At 39.7% G+C, this 15,081-nt stretch overlaps 1 protein-coding gene across 3 annotated transcripts in view; it reads left to right on the forward strand.

The window, feature by feature from the left end:
* The window catches only part of UNC80 (unc-80 homolog, NALCN channel complex subunit), a 233,058-nt gene that overhangs the window by 125,368 nt on the left and 92,609 nt on the right, over window positions 1–15,081 (forward strand). For 2 of the 3 annotated variants that reach the window (XM_044667510.1, XM_044667511.1), the window contains exons 27-28: window positions 4,776–4,876; window positions 5,679–5,879. In XM_044667510.1, coding sequence (XP_044523445.1) covers window positions 4,776–4,876; window positions 5,679–5,879 — 302 coding nt within the window. Of the gene's footprint in view, window positions 1–3,591; window positions 3,796–4,775; window positions 4,877–5,678; window positions 5,880–15,081 lie in introns of all 3 variants that reach the window. The other variant, XM_044667509.1, reaches the window with a different exon arrangement.

The raw sequence follows: 15,081 nt of genomic DNA on the forward strand, positions 1-15,081 counted from the left end.
CATGATTGATGTTTTCTCCCTCCTCTCATCCCTCCCCCCCTCCCAGAGTCACTGAGTTATATGTATGTGTGTGTTTAATCACTCAAACCCATTTCCATATTATTCTTTTTCATAAAAGAGCAATCCTTTAAAACCAAAACCCTAAACGATTTACCCATATAAATGAGTGATAAATCACGTGTTTTTCTTCTGCATTTCTACTCCCACAGTTCTTTCTCTAGATGTGGATAGTGTTCTTTCTCATTAGTCCCTCAGAATTGTCCTGGATCATTGTTTTTAGTAGCCATGTCAATTGCTTTTGATCATCCCACGATGAAGAAATGACTAATATAAAAATGAAATATATATATATATATGTATGACTAACATAAAAATCAAACTACATAGATAGGTGTGTGTATATACCAGCATACATATAAGTATGTATGCATATAAAGGAAGGGGTATTCCATGATGATTCTCTTTATCAAGCAGGATAGCTGAAAAATATGAACCTCCAATAGCTTATTTTGCAGGCTCTCATTATCAGCTGCTAAAACCAAATTGAAGGTTAAAACCAGAACTCCCTAATGATTTAAATGATTCCATACCAGCTGTTTTCTCAAAAGCTAAGCCCTGGATAGGATTAATGGCTGAATAAACTGCTTCTGACGACCATTTTGGCTCTACCAAAGATAGCTGTAATGGGAGATCCTCTTTAGGGACAAGAACTACCTAAGATTTGTGACTGCCAAACCATACCACAGCTCATCAGGTCATTCCATGTAATTATGTAATACTAGAATACCAATGACTGTGATTAATTAATGGAATCATCAAAAATTAATTACCAGGGTAGTCAATTATAATGAAATTTTGGTCATAGAGAGCAAGTCTGGGTCACTTCCAAGTTGGTGGTGCCAAATTAGGTTTGCTTTTGGTAAACTATCTTTTAATTATATTTTTAAAAAGAAATGAACTCAATGAGTTCATCAAATAATCCCAGTGTGGAAAACTAGGAACCTGCCAAGTCTTCCTTGGTACTTCTAGCAGAGCAAATTGCTTCAGAACTGCCCACCTTGGTTTTGTCCCCCAAGAGATGTCATCAGCTATGGTTTTGTCTGAGAATAAATGACGGAAAGACTAGATGGGGATGATGATGTAGTCATGTGGTCACTACAGTCCTTTTTGGTAGGCATTAGCTCTGGGAGTTCCCAATCACCCCAAGGAACCTGTCAATCAGTTCCAATATCAGTTCATAAGACAGCATGCACAAGAGCATATATAAAGGTGGGAAGAACACTCAAATCAGAGGATTAGTCTACACCAGGGGTCGGGAATGTATGGCTCTCGAGCCATATCTGGCTCTACCTCCCAACTGCCCAGTCTGGGCAGAGCCCCAGGATGTGCCCCAGGGTGCCCTTCAGCCCCTGCCCCATATTCCAGTGCCTTCCACCTCCATCCTCCTCATGGCCAAAAAGGTTGCCGACCATTGGTCTACACATTCCCGAAATCCTAGTTAACTAGAAAACCTAATTAAGAATCCACTTCATTGGATCAATATAGTCAAAGCAGAAATTGAAGGAAGAATTGATTCATTTGAGATCATCAACCAATTGGACAAGTTTTTCTTTTTCACATTCCTGCTGATTACTTGCTATCATGGAAACAAAGGCTAAATTTTATTGTTGGAGGGTCATCAAATCTTTTATATTTATAATTCAGAGGGAGAAAAGAGCATACATGCATGCACTTCCCTGCTTTCTCAATAATAAATTACCAATTCAATAGTTTGAAATCCTTATTTTGGGATGTCCAAGAATGTCCCTTTTTATCTTATGGGATATCAACCAACCTCAGAACAAAGTATATTTTAATTACCTTTACATGATCACAGTGCAGTTTTGGTTGAGTGGTTCCGTGAAATCAAACAAATGGTGGAATGTTGCCATTCCAAGATTAAGAATTCATATGAATCTACTTGTTTCCTTTCAAATCCACTGTAGTGAAATTGCTTTGAGAGACAAAGGCATATATTAGCAGTGATGCAAATTACAATTTTATTCTGTTTCTACTTGCTGCAGGTAGGAAGAAACAAAGATGTAGTGATTAAGCCTAAACAACACTGTGGAAAACATACACTGGAGAGTTTTGTGCTATAATTAAAATGTAACCTGATGTTATACAGCCTTCATTGGCTGTGTCCAACTGTGCTTTGGGAATTATAATCTTCTCCAGATCTATCCAGATGTGCTAAAGGAGTCCCCTAAGGAATTTCCCAACCATATAATTTTAGATAATTTTAGTCTGAGTCGTAAGAATGAATCAGAGAAGAAAGAATCCACATTGGTCCACAGTAATTCTTCTGGGTAGGTCTATATGCCAATAAACACGTGTATATATAACTGATATTTTAGTATTCATTCCATTCCATTCGCTTATACAATTGCCTATATGTTAGATAACTATGGGAAAATGTCACTTTTCAGACAAGTTCTTTCTTAGATTTGGGTTCAACAGAAAATGTGACCCCAAACTCAATTCACTTAATTTGTAGTTATATATCCACCTCAGTAAGTAGTTTGAGTATCCTGTTCTTCTTGTTCCTTGAGAACTCAAGTCACCTAAATATAGTCCCTGGTTCATTCATGTCCCATCAATCTGAAAACTCCTCTTCTCACCCTTCGGAATAAGAATGAATGAGAACTGCCGTAAAGCCTTCAGAAGCATGACATATCTATATAGAACTCTATCTATATGTATAGATTCCCATACCTTTGTACATATAGATATATAGATACATAAAGAGAAGGCTTGAAGGCAAAAGGTCAGGTTTTCACGTCTAAAATTGTTTTTTTTTTTCCCTCTACTGATCAATTTCTCTTACTCACAGAACACTAAAAGATGAATAATGCATGTTCTTCTCAGTACATGTAGACTGTAAGGGTGACTCAGGGTGTTGCAACATTTGGACTCACAAGGAGGATCATGGGAAATCAGTAGGGGCATTGGAAATGGAACCATTTCATATTCATGCTCACCAAAAACACCAGCCCGAAAACAGATCCCTTAGCGGCCTTGCTGAAGAGTCAAAGCTGAGACCTACTGCTGGCATGGAGAGAGAGGAACCACTTGGGGTATTAATTACTTAAGGTATTCCAAAATGAATGGGTTTACGCGGCGGCTCAAAGAACCGTGTAAGTCCCATCACAAAAACTGCATTTAAAGATTGTCATACATTCTCTTGGCTGGAACAATAACAATATGTGACTATACTAAGCATCCTAGATCACGCCTGCAAAGGCATAATCATGCTTGTGAAGCCGAGGCAAGGAAGGGAGCAGGTTGGTCCCAAGACGGATCATCTGTGTTGGCTAAAAGCCTTTTCCTCTGATCACCACGGTAGACCCTGCTCCAAGTCTGATTCACAGAGCTCCGCCGTAGTGGTGACTTTGGAGGAAGCAGCTGCTAGGCCGAGAAAACAGTTTCTTTCCCTACAGGGCAACAGCGAGGGGGCAGGGTAGGGCAGGGACACGACGGGGAGGGCAGGGATGGCCACCCGGAATGCAGAGGACTAAGCGGGGGAAGACCTATCTTATTCTTTTAATGCAGTTCCCAGCAGGAAGATCAGGCTAGGAGGCTCCCGCCTGCTCCACATTAAAGGAACCCGCAGTTTCCGGGTGAAGAAGGGGGGTTCCTTATCCAGTATTCGCCGAGCCGGCAGCTTAAAGAGTACCAAGCTCTCACGGCAGGACTCAGAGTCTGAGAATGAGGAGCAGCAGCTGTCCCAGAGCAGGGACACTGTCACTGATATAGGTAACAGAGAGGAGACGGGCGGCCAGGGAAAGGGGAGGAGAAGGCAGGGTGCTCGGCGCTCTGGCCACGAGAGATGGCCGACGCCTCAGTAAATGCATAGCGGCGATTCAGTAAGGGAAGATGAGGCAACAGGCATTCATTAGTCTAGTCGGAGGCACGACAGTCGATTCGGTGCAAAGGAAAGCAGCCCTGCTGTTAGCGCCTGCTGGGACCTCTTCACCAGTGGTTTGGTTCGCCATTCATTGGATGATTGAGTCAAGAGTCAGCCCCTAGCATTGTTCAGGCCCTCATGGAGACTTGCCTGGCTAGGCTGGAAGGGTTTTGGAAGAGTCCATTTTTAGAATTTCTCCCTCAGGGTTCCCATGGACAAGGCTGGTCCGGTGAGTTTAGGCGCAGGGCTCCTCTCCCTACTCAGCTCTGTGTATTGGGGCTCCCCCCCACGCTCCCCCAACACTGGGGGCGCCCTGGGGCAATAGCACTAGTCAGAGCAATGGCAGTAAGATGGCGGCAGTGGCAGCAGCAGGAGCAGCTCCAGACTGTGAGGCCACCGTGTGAGGGTCGGTGCTCTTGTTCCCCTTCAGCTGCCGAGTCTGGCCCATGATGTGGTCACGGGGAGCTCCAAGAGTTTGCACATCTCAACCGCACAAGGAGTTTTGTTTATTTTTATCTCTCTTCCCCCTTTCTCCGTATGTGAGCCATGGCCTGCCCTTCTGGTAACCATGTCTTTGTCACTGCGGGTCCAGTGGGTGGCCAAGGGGGAGAGATCCTCCTTCAGTCTCTAAAAACAGTGATTTTTGTTCCCTTTGTTACCCAGCTGGGCAAAGGTGGCCTGCCTGCAAATGTTTTCCTTTGGATTCACAAGCATGGACAACTGTACTACACAGTCACACATGCACTCACACTCACACACACTCTCACACACACATTCACTGCCCCAAAAGGAGAAAAATAAAACATTTTCTGGTATTTTTCTTTTGAAGAAGGGAGCCCCTGGAGTGCGAGTGAGCCAAGCATCGAGCCTGAGGGGCTGAGCAACACTGGCACTGAAGAAAACTACCACAGGAATATGTCATGGCTCCATGTAAGTAAAATCAATAAGCATTTATTAGGCTCCTACAGTATGCAAGGCATTGCGTTGTAAGTAGTAGTGTTTTGTTTTGTTTTTTTAATCAACTTTTTGGCCTTCCCTTCTAGCAAAGGGAAAGAAAGTTCACTAAGATGTTTAACACTACCATAGACTAGAAACTGGCAAATACCTGTTGTATCCGTTTCAGCTAAAGACCAGGGAATAGTTGAAGCTGATATTATATGGACATATTCCGTGCTAAGCCTGCCAGTGACTCCAAGATCAGCTGTAGAACAGGATCATGAGATATCTATACCTAGTGGGAGTACAGATGGGATGTCATGACCAGTGCATTTAAAAAAGAAATATACTTTAAAAGAAGCATAGTCAAAGACCAGATTTTTCCAGTCTCTAGGGATCCTTTGCTATCTTTTCCTCCCCCTTATTATGGTCATTTTCATACTCTTTCACATATATTCTTCTACAATTATAGGGCATTATTGTTTCATAGTTTAAGATCTCTACTTATATCAATACTTAGAAACTAACATGTGCATACACATGTAATAAATAATAATAATAAATAATACAAATCTATTATAGATGAATTATTGGCTGGATTAAGTTATAAACGATCATCTGCAAGCCTTCATTTGCTTCACAAGATTTCTTAGATGAGAGGTTAATGCTGGTAGATAAAAGCAAACTAGTGCAGAAAGGAAGCATGCTCATTAACGTTCTACTAACCACCTGCAGTTTCCCTTTCCAAACCTTCACTGGCTGTTGGGAGACATCTATAGGGCTTTTTGTGTTTCAGGTTATGATCTTATTGTGCAATCAGCAAAGTTTCATCTGCACACACATCGACTATTGCCACCCTCACTGCTACCTTCACCACAGTCGCTCCTGTGCCCGCTTGGTACGGGCCATCAAATTGCTTTATGGGGACACTGTGGATTCCCTTCGGGAAGACAACACACTCCATAATGTGGGCTTTCGGGGCAAGAAGCAAAAAGAGGTAAGAACCTCAATTAATGTGGCATATGTTATAATTTACCTTTCTTTGATAATTCATGAGGCAGAGTATTCTTCCAGATGATTATTAACACATTAAAACTTTGAGACACTACCTCAGAATTTGGGGAAAAAATTAAAATAACCAAATTCACTGCTGAGAGAAACAGGTATACTCCTTTGTTGTTGGTAGACATAAATTTTTAAGATACTTTTTGGAAAGCAATCTGCCAGTACCTAGTAAAAGTTATAAAAATCATATTCTTTGACTTAGTACCAATCTGTTGCTAGGAATGTACTCTGGAAAGAAAAATTAAAAAATCAAACAGGAGCTATTTGTTCAAAGATTTTCTTTTTAGCAGTATTATTTGTCATTATAAAAACTGAAAACATGAGTGTCTAATAACAGAAGAATGATTAAATAAACTGTGATACATTCATGCAATGAGAAAAATCTGGAAAGACAAAAAAATTACTTCTGACTAGGGATTTTAGAAGGAATGACTAGAAGTGTTATAATACTTGTTATGGGTGATATGGTGCTTCTGGATTGGGCCTGATAAAGAGATGGCCCAAAGTCCTCAGATAGTATAAGGGCCTAAGCTTAAGGATGGAAGGCCTAAGTGAACACCAGGTTGAGGTAGTGAACACAAGGTCCCCAAATATTTGTAGCTCAACTGAGCAGCAGTTCCCACCTACAGTTCCCAAGACTAAATGACTCTGTGAGAAGCTATGAATTGAATCACACAATTTCTCTGGCTACTTGTCTTGGGGTTAAGTTGATAGATAAATGTTAGGGTTGGTTGGGTAAATTTTAATGATGAAGATAGATGTTGATGATGAATGGATAACACAGTTGACTGTGACTTGACTGAAGTATTCCCTTTCCCCTTTGGATGCAAGACTATTAGACTGATCTTTAGGATAATAACAACCTTCACCTAAATAGATTTTAGGAATTTAATTATAATAAACTTAATAAACTCAGGGGAAGGATTACGGTTGAGGAATGAGGTATTGGGAATCTATGCTAGACTATAGATGATAGAGAAGGATGGTCAATTGATAATCACATTGCTTCTGTTGGCTGGAGAGGTTCCTCTCTCTCTTTGGCCCTGGTCAGGCTGGTACCTTGGCCCTGACCACATGATGTGAGTTTGATGATGTTCTTCTTGAATAATCAGATAGTTGGTAAATATTTTACAGCTCTATTCAGTAGTTGGTGATGTGGTAATCAATGAAACAGATTTAGAAACAGGATACAGGTAACTTGAGCAAGTTGCTTGGCCTACCCACCCAGCCACCTGGGGTCCCGTTCTCACAACTGAGAGTGAGTTTGATTCAGCTTCTGCCTTTTTATAGTCCTGGCAGCAACTGCTTCTTGCCCGTTGGCTCATGGCATCTGGGTAAGTTCCAAATTCTATACCATTGGCTGTCACTCATCCTGGTGTCCATTTTCTTATCAGAAATTAATGTTACATACTTTATGCACTGAAATTTATTTTAATGGTTACTAAACAAGCTTAGTTGTTTGGAATAAAGTTCAATGTGAAGTTTTTGATCAAACACAAAACAAGTAGTACATGTCAATAATGGGAAAAGAAAACCTTTAAAACAGAGATTCATAATCTGCAGACTTTGGACCCCAAGAGTCCATGGATAATTTTAATTGCTTTTAAAAATATTTGACATTTTACTATCATTAATGAATATTTTGAATTTTATGTTTCTTTGAAATATTCCTTTGAAATCTTATGTATTTCAATTTACTAATTTAAAAACATTATTGAATGGAGTAAGTGATCCATTTATTTCGCCAAATGGTCAAAGTGGTCCATGTCATTAAAATAGTTCAGTACCCCTGCTTTAGAAGTCTCTTTTCAAATGAACTGGGAGTTGTAGAACATAAAACAATTTCAATAAAGCTACAATGTCTGAATGATTCCAAATGAAGACAAGTATCCTGGCAAAATTTTTATCTTCATTTTCACAAGCAAAAAGAAGCATCTCTTTCAATGTTAGAGAGTTGGGCTTTTTTCCACTATCAAAAGTGTAAGCGATTAATTGACAATTGACTGACAAATACTAGAATATCTAATGTTGGTTGGGCTGAAAGAAATATGTTAAAGAGAATATAATCTGCATTTTCTCATTATTAAGCTCTATTTTAACACCAAATTTGATAGGCTAAGTGTTTCATAGTTAATGGAAACTCAAAAATTTTAAACCTGCCCTTGAGAAGCATTGGGTCCTCCAACTGCCAACCAAGTAGTAAAACAGTTACTTATTGCCCCTTGTAATATAGGATTTTAGCATTGCCATGTTGTCTTAGGGCAAACCTGTCATTGCCCTGGATGGAATGTTGAGGAGGGCATGAGCCACTTGGCAGATACCAACTGGCAGTTGGGCTGAGAGTATAAAAAGCCCTGGAAACCAAAGCTGGGTTCTGTTCTTCCCTGACCTGACTTCATCCTGACCACTCATCTACCCTTCCCCTGGGCCCAGGTGGTGGGAGTAAAAGGTGGTAGTACTGAAAAGGGTGGCGGGAGTGAGAACGTGGGAAATTAGGATTAAGATCCAATCAACTAAAGCAACACAATATTATTATTTATCATCATCTACAATATTAGCCAATAGATCAGCTCAATTTCCTAACCAGAGACCCCTTCACTCTGGCCGAGGGCTGCCTGCCCTCAGTCAGCCTAGACCTTCCAAGGACCTTCTACCAGCTTAGCCAGATAATCCTTAACAACAGATTTTAGTATTTACAAGGCCTCTTACCATTGCCTTGTTCCTTCCCCAATTACCAATAAATTCCATAGCCTTAACCAGTGAATCCTGTGATTATTTCCTTACCATCAAAGGCTAGGAGGACAGGCAACAGGCAGGGATTCTGAGCAGTTAGGGCTGGAACAAGCTCCACATCCACTTCCTGCCAGTCTGCCATTAACCAATAGGAGGCTGTTTTCTCAGCAGGGAGGGGCGGCTGCCTGACATCTTAGAGGAGCCTGGTGGTAGCAGTGAGCTTTCACAGGGCACTCTAACAAGCTTCAAGCCCAACCGAAGTTGCTCCCTCCATCCTAACAACCAGCTATCCACCTGCTAGCCTGTTAACCAGCTCAAGGCCCCTGTTGACCTACTTATTCATTACACCATAACTACTACATTTGCTATTAATAATCTGCATTTATCCAGTGGCTTCACAAAAGAATTTTCATTCATTCACTCATCAATTACCAATTCAATAAATATTGCCTGCCAATAAATAAAACCTGCCAAGGGTTTAGCACTATTCCAGGAGCTGTGGGGGGATTCAAGAGAGAAGTCAGCTCTGCCCTAAAGCAGTTTATAATACAGCTGAGGATGAAAAACACCCACATTGAACCATTAGAGAATATGATCAAATGCGGGATATCACAGAAGAGAGTGTACCTAAATTCAGATGGAATTGAAAACAAGAAGACTATCATCCCAAGTTACAAATGAGTTTCAGGAGCTAAAGGGGGGCTGGGGGGGGAAGTGTTGTTTATTCCAAAGTGTATATAACATAGAGACATAGAGAAGTTTGTTTGGCATTAAACTCATGCATAAACAAAAAACAAATTATCTTTCCAGTTATCATTGTTGTTTTAACCAGTCTGTCACTAGTGATAAAAATGCCTTTCTTTTACGTCTGTTCATGGATGATCAATGTTAGGAGCAAACAGTGCTGATGCCCCTTATACCTCTCACCCAAGGCTGACCTCAGGGTCATCCTCACAAAGAGAATTTGGCTCCAGGAAATTTAGAAAGGGTTTCCAAAGGAAACTTTGTTTATGTTCCTCAGAGGAAAACAAAACCAATCTATCAGATTCTGTGGATAGCATTTATTAGCCTGCTCCCAAATCAGTCCAATATGCCATTTCTCATTTTAGCAATATGGTCTTCACAAAATGTGATGATATCCTGCTTTCTAAGTTGTCTTTTCACTCTTGAGCTTCTCATAGTCAACCATTCCGCATTAGTCATAAAAATGAACCCAACCCTTCATGCCTAGAGTCTCCATGAAAACAGGACCACAAAGTAATAAAACAGGCTCTAATAAGATAGGGCAAAGGTCTAAGGAGCGATGTATTATTCAGTACTGTTTCTTATGTGATTGTGGAGCAACTGTATTTATAAGAAAAATGAGTGTATTTTCTCACCCATCTGGTTCTGATCCCTCTTCTAATTCATGTCTCAGGACTCATAGGCTCCATTTGTACCATGATATTATTCTTTAGGGATGTTATTTTACTCATGTCATTTTATCAGTGTCTTTTTCTTCTCTTTCTTTCATATTCTTGAACAGAGTTCTAAAATGTATAGGAACTCAGTAAAAAATAAATACTTAACAAGTAAATAAAAAAGAGGCCCAGGAGTGAGGAGAACTGAATTAAAATCCCAGTTCCAGGCACTTTACTGGCTATGGGGGCTTAGGCAAGTCACCTAACTTATCTGAGCTTCATTTTCCTTATTGGAAAAAAAAGTAATAATAATACTTGCACTACCTACCTCACAATGTTTTTGTAAGGAAAGTTCTTTGCAAACCCTAAAGTGTAATATAAATGTGAGGTAATGTTATCAGCATAGTAATATGGAGAAGAGCTGAAGTTGCTAAGGATTAGAAAGGAAGAGAGAAAATAATAACTGGCCATTCTTGGGAAAGACAATTTATATTGCATAAATTGAGCAAAATGTGCATAGATTTAATTTTCCTTGAAAATTGTATGTATAAAGGGCAGCTAGGTTGCTCAGTGGATTGAGAGCCAGGTCTACAGATGGGAAGTCCTAGGTTTGAATATGACCTCAGACACTTCCTAGTTGTGTGACCCTGGGCAAGACACTTAACTTCCATTGCCCAGCCCTTACCTCTCTTCTGCCTCAGAAAGGATACACAATATTGATTGTAAGAGGGAAGGTTAAGATTATAAAAAAAAAGAAAAAGAAAATTGTGGATATGATGCTCATTAGCTTTAAATACAATTAAGTAGCATAACTATCCACTGATTTTCTTTAAAGATTCATTAAACAGACATTCATACTTGTGTCAGAGTTGCCGATACCATAGAAGACCAGAATGACTTTTTAGGGATATAACATTTCTTTTGGCTCAACTACCCAACAGAATTGGGGTAAATCTTTGTACCAGACCATCAAGTAGTCCTGGAAACAATGATATCGCTTATAATATTCCAGTTACAGTGTTACAAAAAAGGGTTGTATTTTAAGAAGATAAGATCGTAACTATTAGATTCCTTCTTACAGTCTTTGGGAGAAGGGCCCAGTCTTATGGAGGCCTACCATCCTCACTTGATGTGCTATTGCTTCTTTAGAAAAATTTCCAACAGGATTCCCTCCAGGTCAGAATCCATTCTGGAGCATTCCTCTAATACCATCTGAACTTTGGGCCTCTATTGATATAAATCCTGTCTATAGGTCCTAGGTCTAGGTCATTATTTGATCTGAGCTGCTCTCTTCAGGTTTATGTGGTGTTTCCAGATGCTCATAGAACCACTCCAGGGTTTTTTTTTTAATTATTTTTCAGTTACATGTCAAAACAATTTTTGACCATTGTTTTTTTTACATTTTAGGACTCAGATTTTCTTTCCCAAATTTCCTCCCTTTCCTAAGGCAGTAAATAGTCTGAAAGAGGTTATACCAGTGCTTTCACACAATACACTTTTCCATATTGCTCATGCTATAACAGAAGACACATATCCCACATATAATGAAAGTCATGAAGGAAATAAAGTGGAAAATGGTATTCCATGATCTGCAAACAGACTCCAACAGTTTTTCTTTGGCTGTGGAGAGCATTTTTCATCGTGGGTTCCTTGTGGATATCTTGAGAACTTGCTTTACTAATGATAATTAATTTAGTCCTTCACAGTTGATCATCTTTAATATTTCTGCCACTTTATACTTATATATACACTTTATACATATATATCTCCTGGTTCTGTTAAACTTCACTTTGCATCAGTCATATTAAGTCTGTGTGTGTGTGTGTGTGATGTGAGACACAGACTCTTTTCACAAAGTTTATGGAACCCATTCTCAGAATATTTTAAATGAATAAAATTCACAGAATTAAAATAAATAAATAAAACATATTGAATTGTGGTTATTAAAATATGTTTAAATAGCCAAAACACTAGTTAAAAAACTGTTCTAGGGATTTGATTTTTCACCAACTCAAGGACAGATTCTTTTTTGTATGGCTGTTCTGCCCTCCTGAAACTCCATTATCTCTTTGTATTGTCCTAACTTTTAAGAACTTTTGGAAATTATAAAAAAAGTCAAGTCAATAAATATTTATTGAGTGTGCCAAGCACAGTGCTAAACTGGAAGTACAAATACAAGCAGAAAGAGAGCCCCTGACCTCAGTATAGGGAAAGACAAAACATACAAAAAACCTGAGAGGGAAAAGGCAGAATGGGGCAGGAGAGAAAGTACTCGCGCAGAGACATGGTGGAAAAAGTTTTCCAAAGTCAGATGTGGGGCTGGGAGAGGGACAAAACCTGGCAGGTCTCGGTACTTTCTTTAAAATGGAGCTTCTACTTGTACAAAAATATTTATACCCATGCTCTTTGTGGTGGCAAAAAAAATTGAAAAATGAGGGGATGTCCTTCAATTTGGGAATGGCTGAACAAATTTTGGTATCTGTTGGTGATGTAATACTACTGCGCTCAAAGGAATAATGAACTGGAGGAATTCCATGTGAACTGGAAAGACCTCCAGGAATTGATGCAAAGTGAAAGGAGCAGAACCAGGAGAACCTTATACACAGAGACTGATATACTGTGGTAAAATTGAATGTAATGGACTTCTCTACTAGCAGCAATGAAATGATCCAGGACAATTCTGAGGGACTTATGAGAAAGAATGCTATCCACATCCAGAGAAAGAACTGTGGGAGTAGAAGCATAGAAGAAAAACAACTGCTTGAACACATGGTTCAATGGGGATATGATTGGGAATGTAGACTCTAAGTGATCACCCTAGTGCAATTATCAATAATATGGAAATAGGTCTTGATCAATGATACATGTAAAACCCAGTGGAATTATGTGTTGGCTATGGGGTGGGGGATTGGAGGGGAGGGAAAGAACATGAATCATGTAACCATGGAAAAATATTCTAAATTAAATAAAACTTTTCAATTCATCTTAAAAACAAACACATAAATAAATAAAATTAAAATTAAAATGGAGTTTCTATGAGGAACTGACCAATCAAAAAAAAGAGAATGTAATAGATGGGGGGCTACTTGTGCTGGGAGAAGTCTGGAGGCACAATGGCTTTCAGAGTGAGGCCACTATTCCATGACAGAGGAAACCTGGGAGGTTCAGAGTAGAGGGAGCCGTTCCAGAAAGAAAGACACAGCCAACCTGGGAACTTTCCTTAAAAATAAAAACAAGTCATCTAACTTCTTGGAGGTTCATTTTCCATATCCATAAAAATGCAGATTTTATTTAAGAAGAGAAGAGAACATTGGCATTCCGTTCCCACCTCTGACACACATTGAATATATGAATCTGGGCAAGTCATTTAACTTTGCAATGTCCTCTGTCCTCCAAGTCAACTCTGAAAGACAACCTGGGCTTAAAGGGAGTTGCTAAGTTGTGTTGATAAGGGGACTTGCCTCCCAGGGAGTTCTGAATGAATTCCAGTGGAACCCAATGGAAGCACAGGTCTTAGCCAAAAAATAAATACTTGTCCTCTCTACCTCACCTTCTTATGAGGAAAACACTGTGAAAAGCATAAAACGTTCTGTGGAGTATCCCAAAAGCTTTAAGTGGATAAAGCTGCAGTAAGACTTGTGGGACATGAAGTATAAATGCAAGTTGTTTTTGCTGTTGTCATTCTTACCATTATTCAAAAGTGAGGCTAATTTCCCCCTGGCACTCCTCTTTGTGCGATTTGAAAGCAGCCTCCAAATTAACTTATATAATAAGCACACGCTGCTTTATGCTATGAAATGCTTTTGCATTCCCAGGAAAAAAAAAGCAGTACATGACTCTCCTTTGCACAAATTATAGATGTTCCACAGTCTGCACCTGCCTGCTTTTTGTCTTTAGAGAGCACGGCATGAGCTCTGACTCACTTGTTTCAAAGCACATTCTTTGGTAAAGATGGAGCCATCCTATTCACCGAAATTCAATGTGGTAAGCCCTTGGGGTCAAACTCTTGAAAGACTTTTCTGGAACCCTGGGTAGACTCGGTGTTCACTCTTCTCTCAATAACTCTACCTGTAACCCCATTCAAGAATAAGCCAGAAGCATGATTCTTCTCCCTTGGCGTGGGTTGAAGAAGCAGCTCTCTTCAACCCACGCCTGGGGGAAAAAGAATGAACTGAAACAACCAACATGTACTGGCTTGGAGAAGGGAGAGTTCTGTATTCTCCTCCCACGTGATACAGACCCTGAAATATAGTTGAAGGTCAGGAGAGCTTGGATCAGAGTGAATGAGTTATCTGTCCCCATTCAGGAACGGCACCTCCCACAGCTTCTCCAGTTTCAGAAGGGCCCACTAACAATTTTTGTATAAGTTAAAAAGCTTAAACTGTGATTTTTATATTGTTGGAATCAAAGCGTAACAACAGTAACAATATAAAAAGCTTTTAAGTCCTTATCTCAGCACTTTTACATTTTGTCCACGTAAGTAACCTGGTGAAATGGTGTTATCATTTTCTCCATTTTACCAAAGATTCACCCAAAGTCACACAGCTAGTTTGTATCTCACTCAGGGTCACGTAAATAGTTTGAATCCTGTCTCTGACTAGCTCCCTGGCCCTAATAAGTCATTCAGCCTCATTTTCTTCAACTGTAAAATGGAGACAATAATAACACCTAAATCACAAGGATATTGTAATGGTCAAATGGGAATATATGTGGAGTGCTTTTGCTAACCATAAATAACTGTATAATGTTAGCTATCATCAAAGTCTGAGGCAAGACTGAGCCCAGCTTGACCTAAGCTGAAGGTTTGCTCAGCAAGATAGGGAGAGGAAATGTTTTCTACATTCTACAACCAGATTAGAACTCACCCAGATATGATCAGTAGAGTGAATCTTAAATGGCCTTTTGGTTAATGAAGATGTCTACTCTTAGTTTCCAGAAACTTTGGGGCTAGAAGGAGACCTGAAAGAATAATTTCTACTGGAGAGTGGTTTTCCTTTGCTT

Source organism: Gracilinanus agilis, chromosome 3 (assembly GCF_016433145.1).
Source record: "Gracilinanus agilis isolate LMUSP501 chromosome 3, AgileGrace, whole genome shotgun sequence".
Taxonomy (NCBI): domain Eukaryota; kingdom Metazoa; phylum Chordata; class Mammalia; order Didelphimorphia; family Didelphidae; genus Gracilinanus; species Gracilinanus agilis.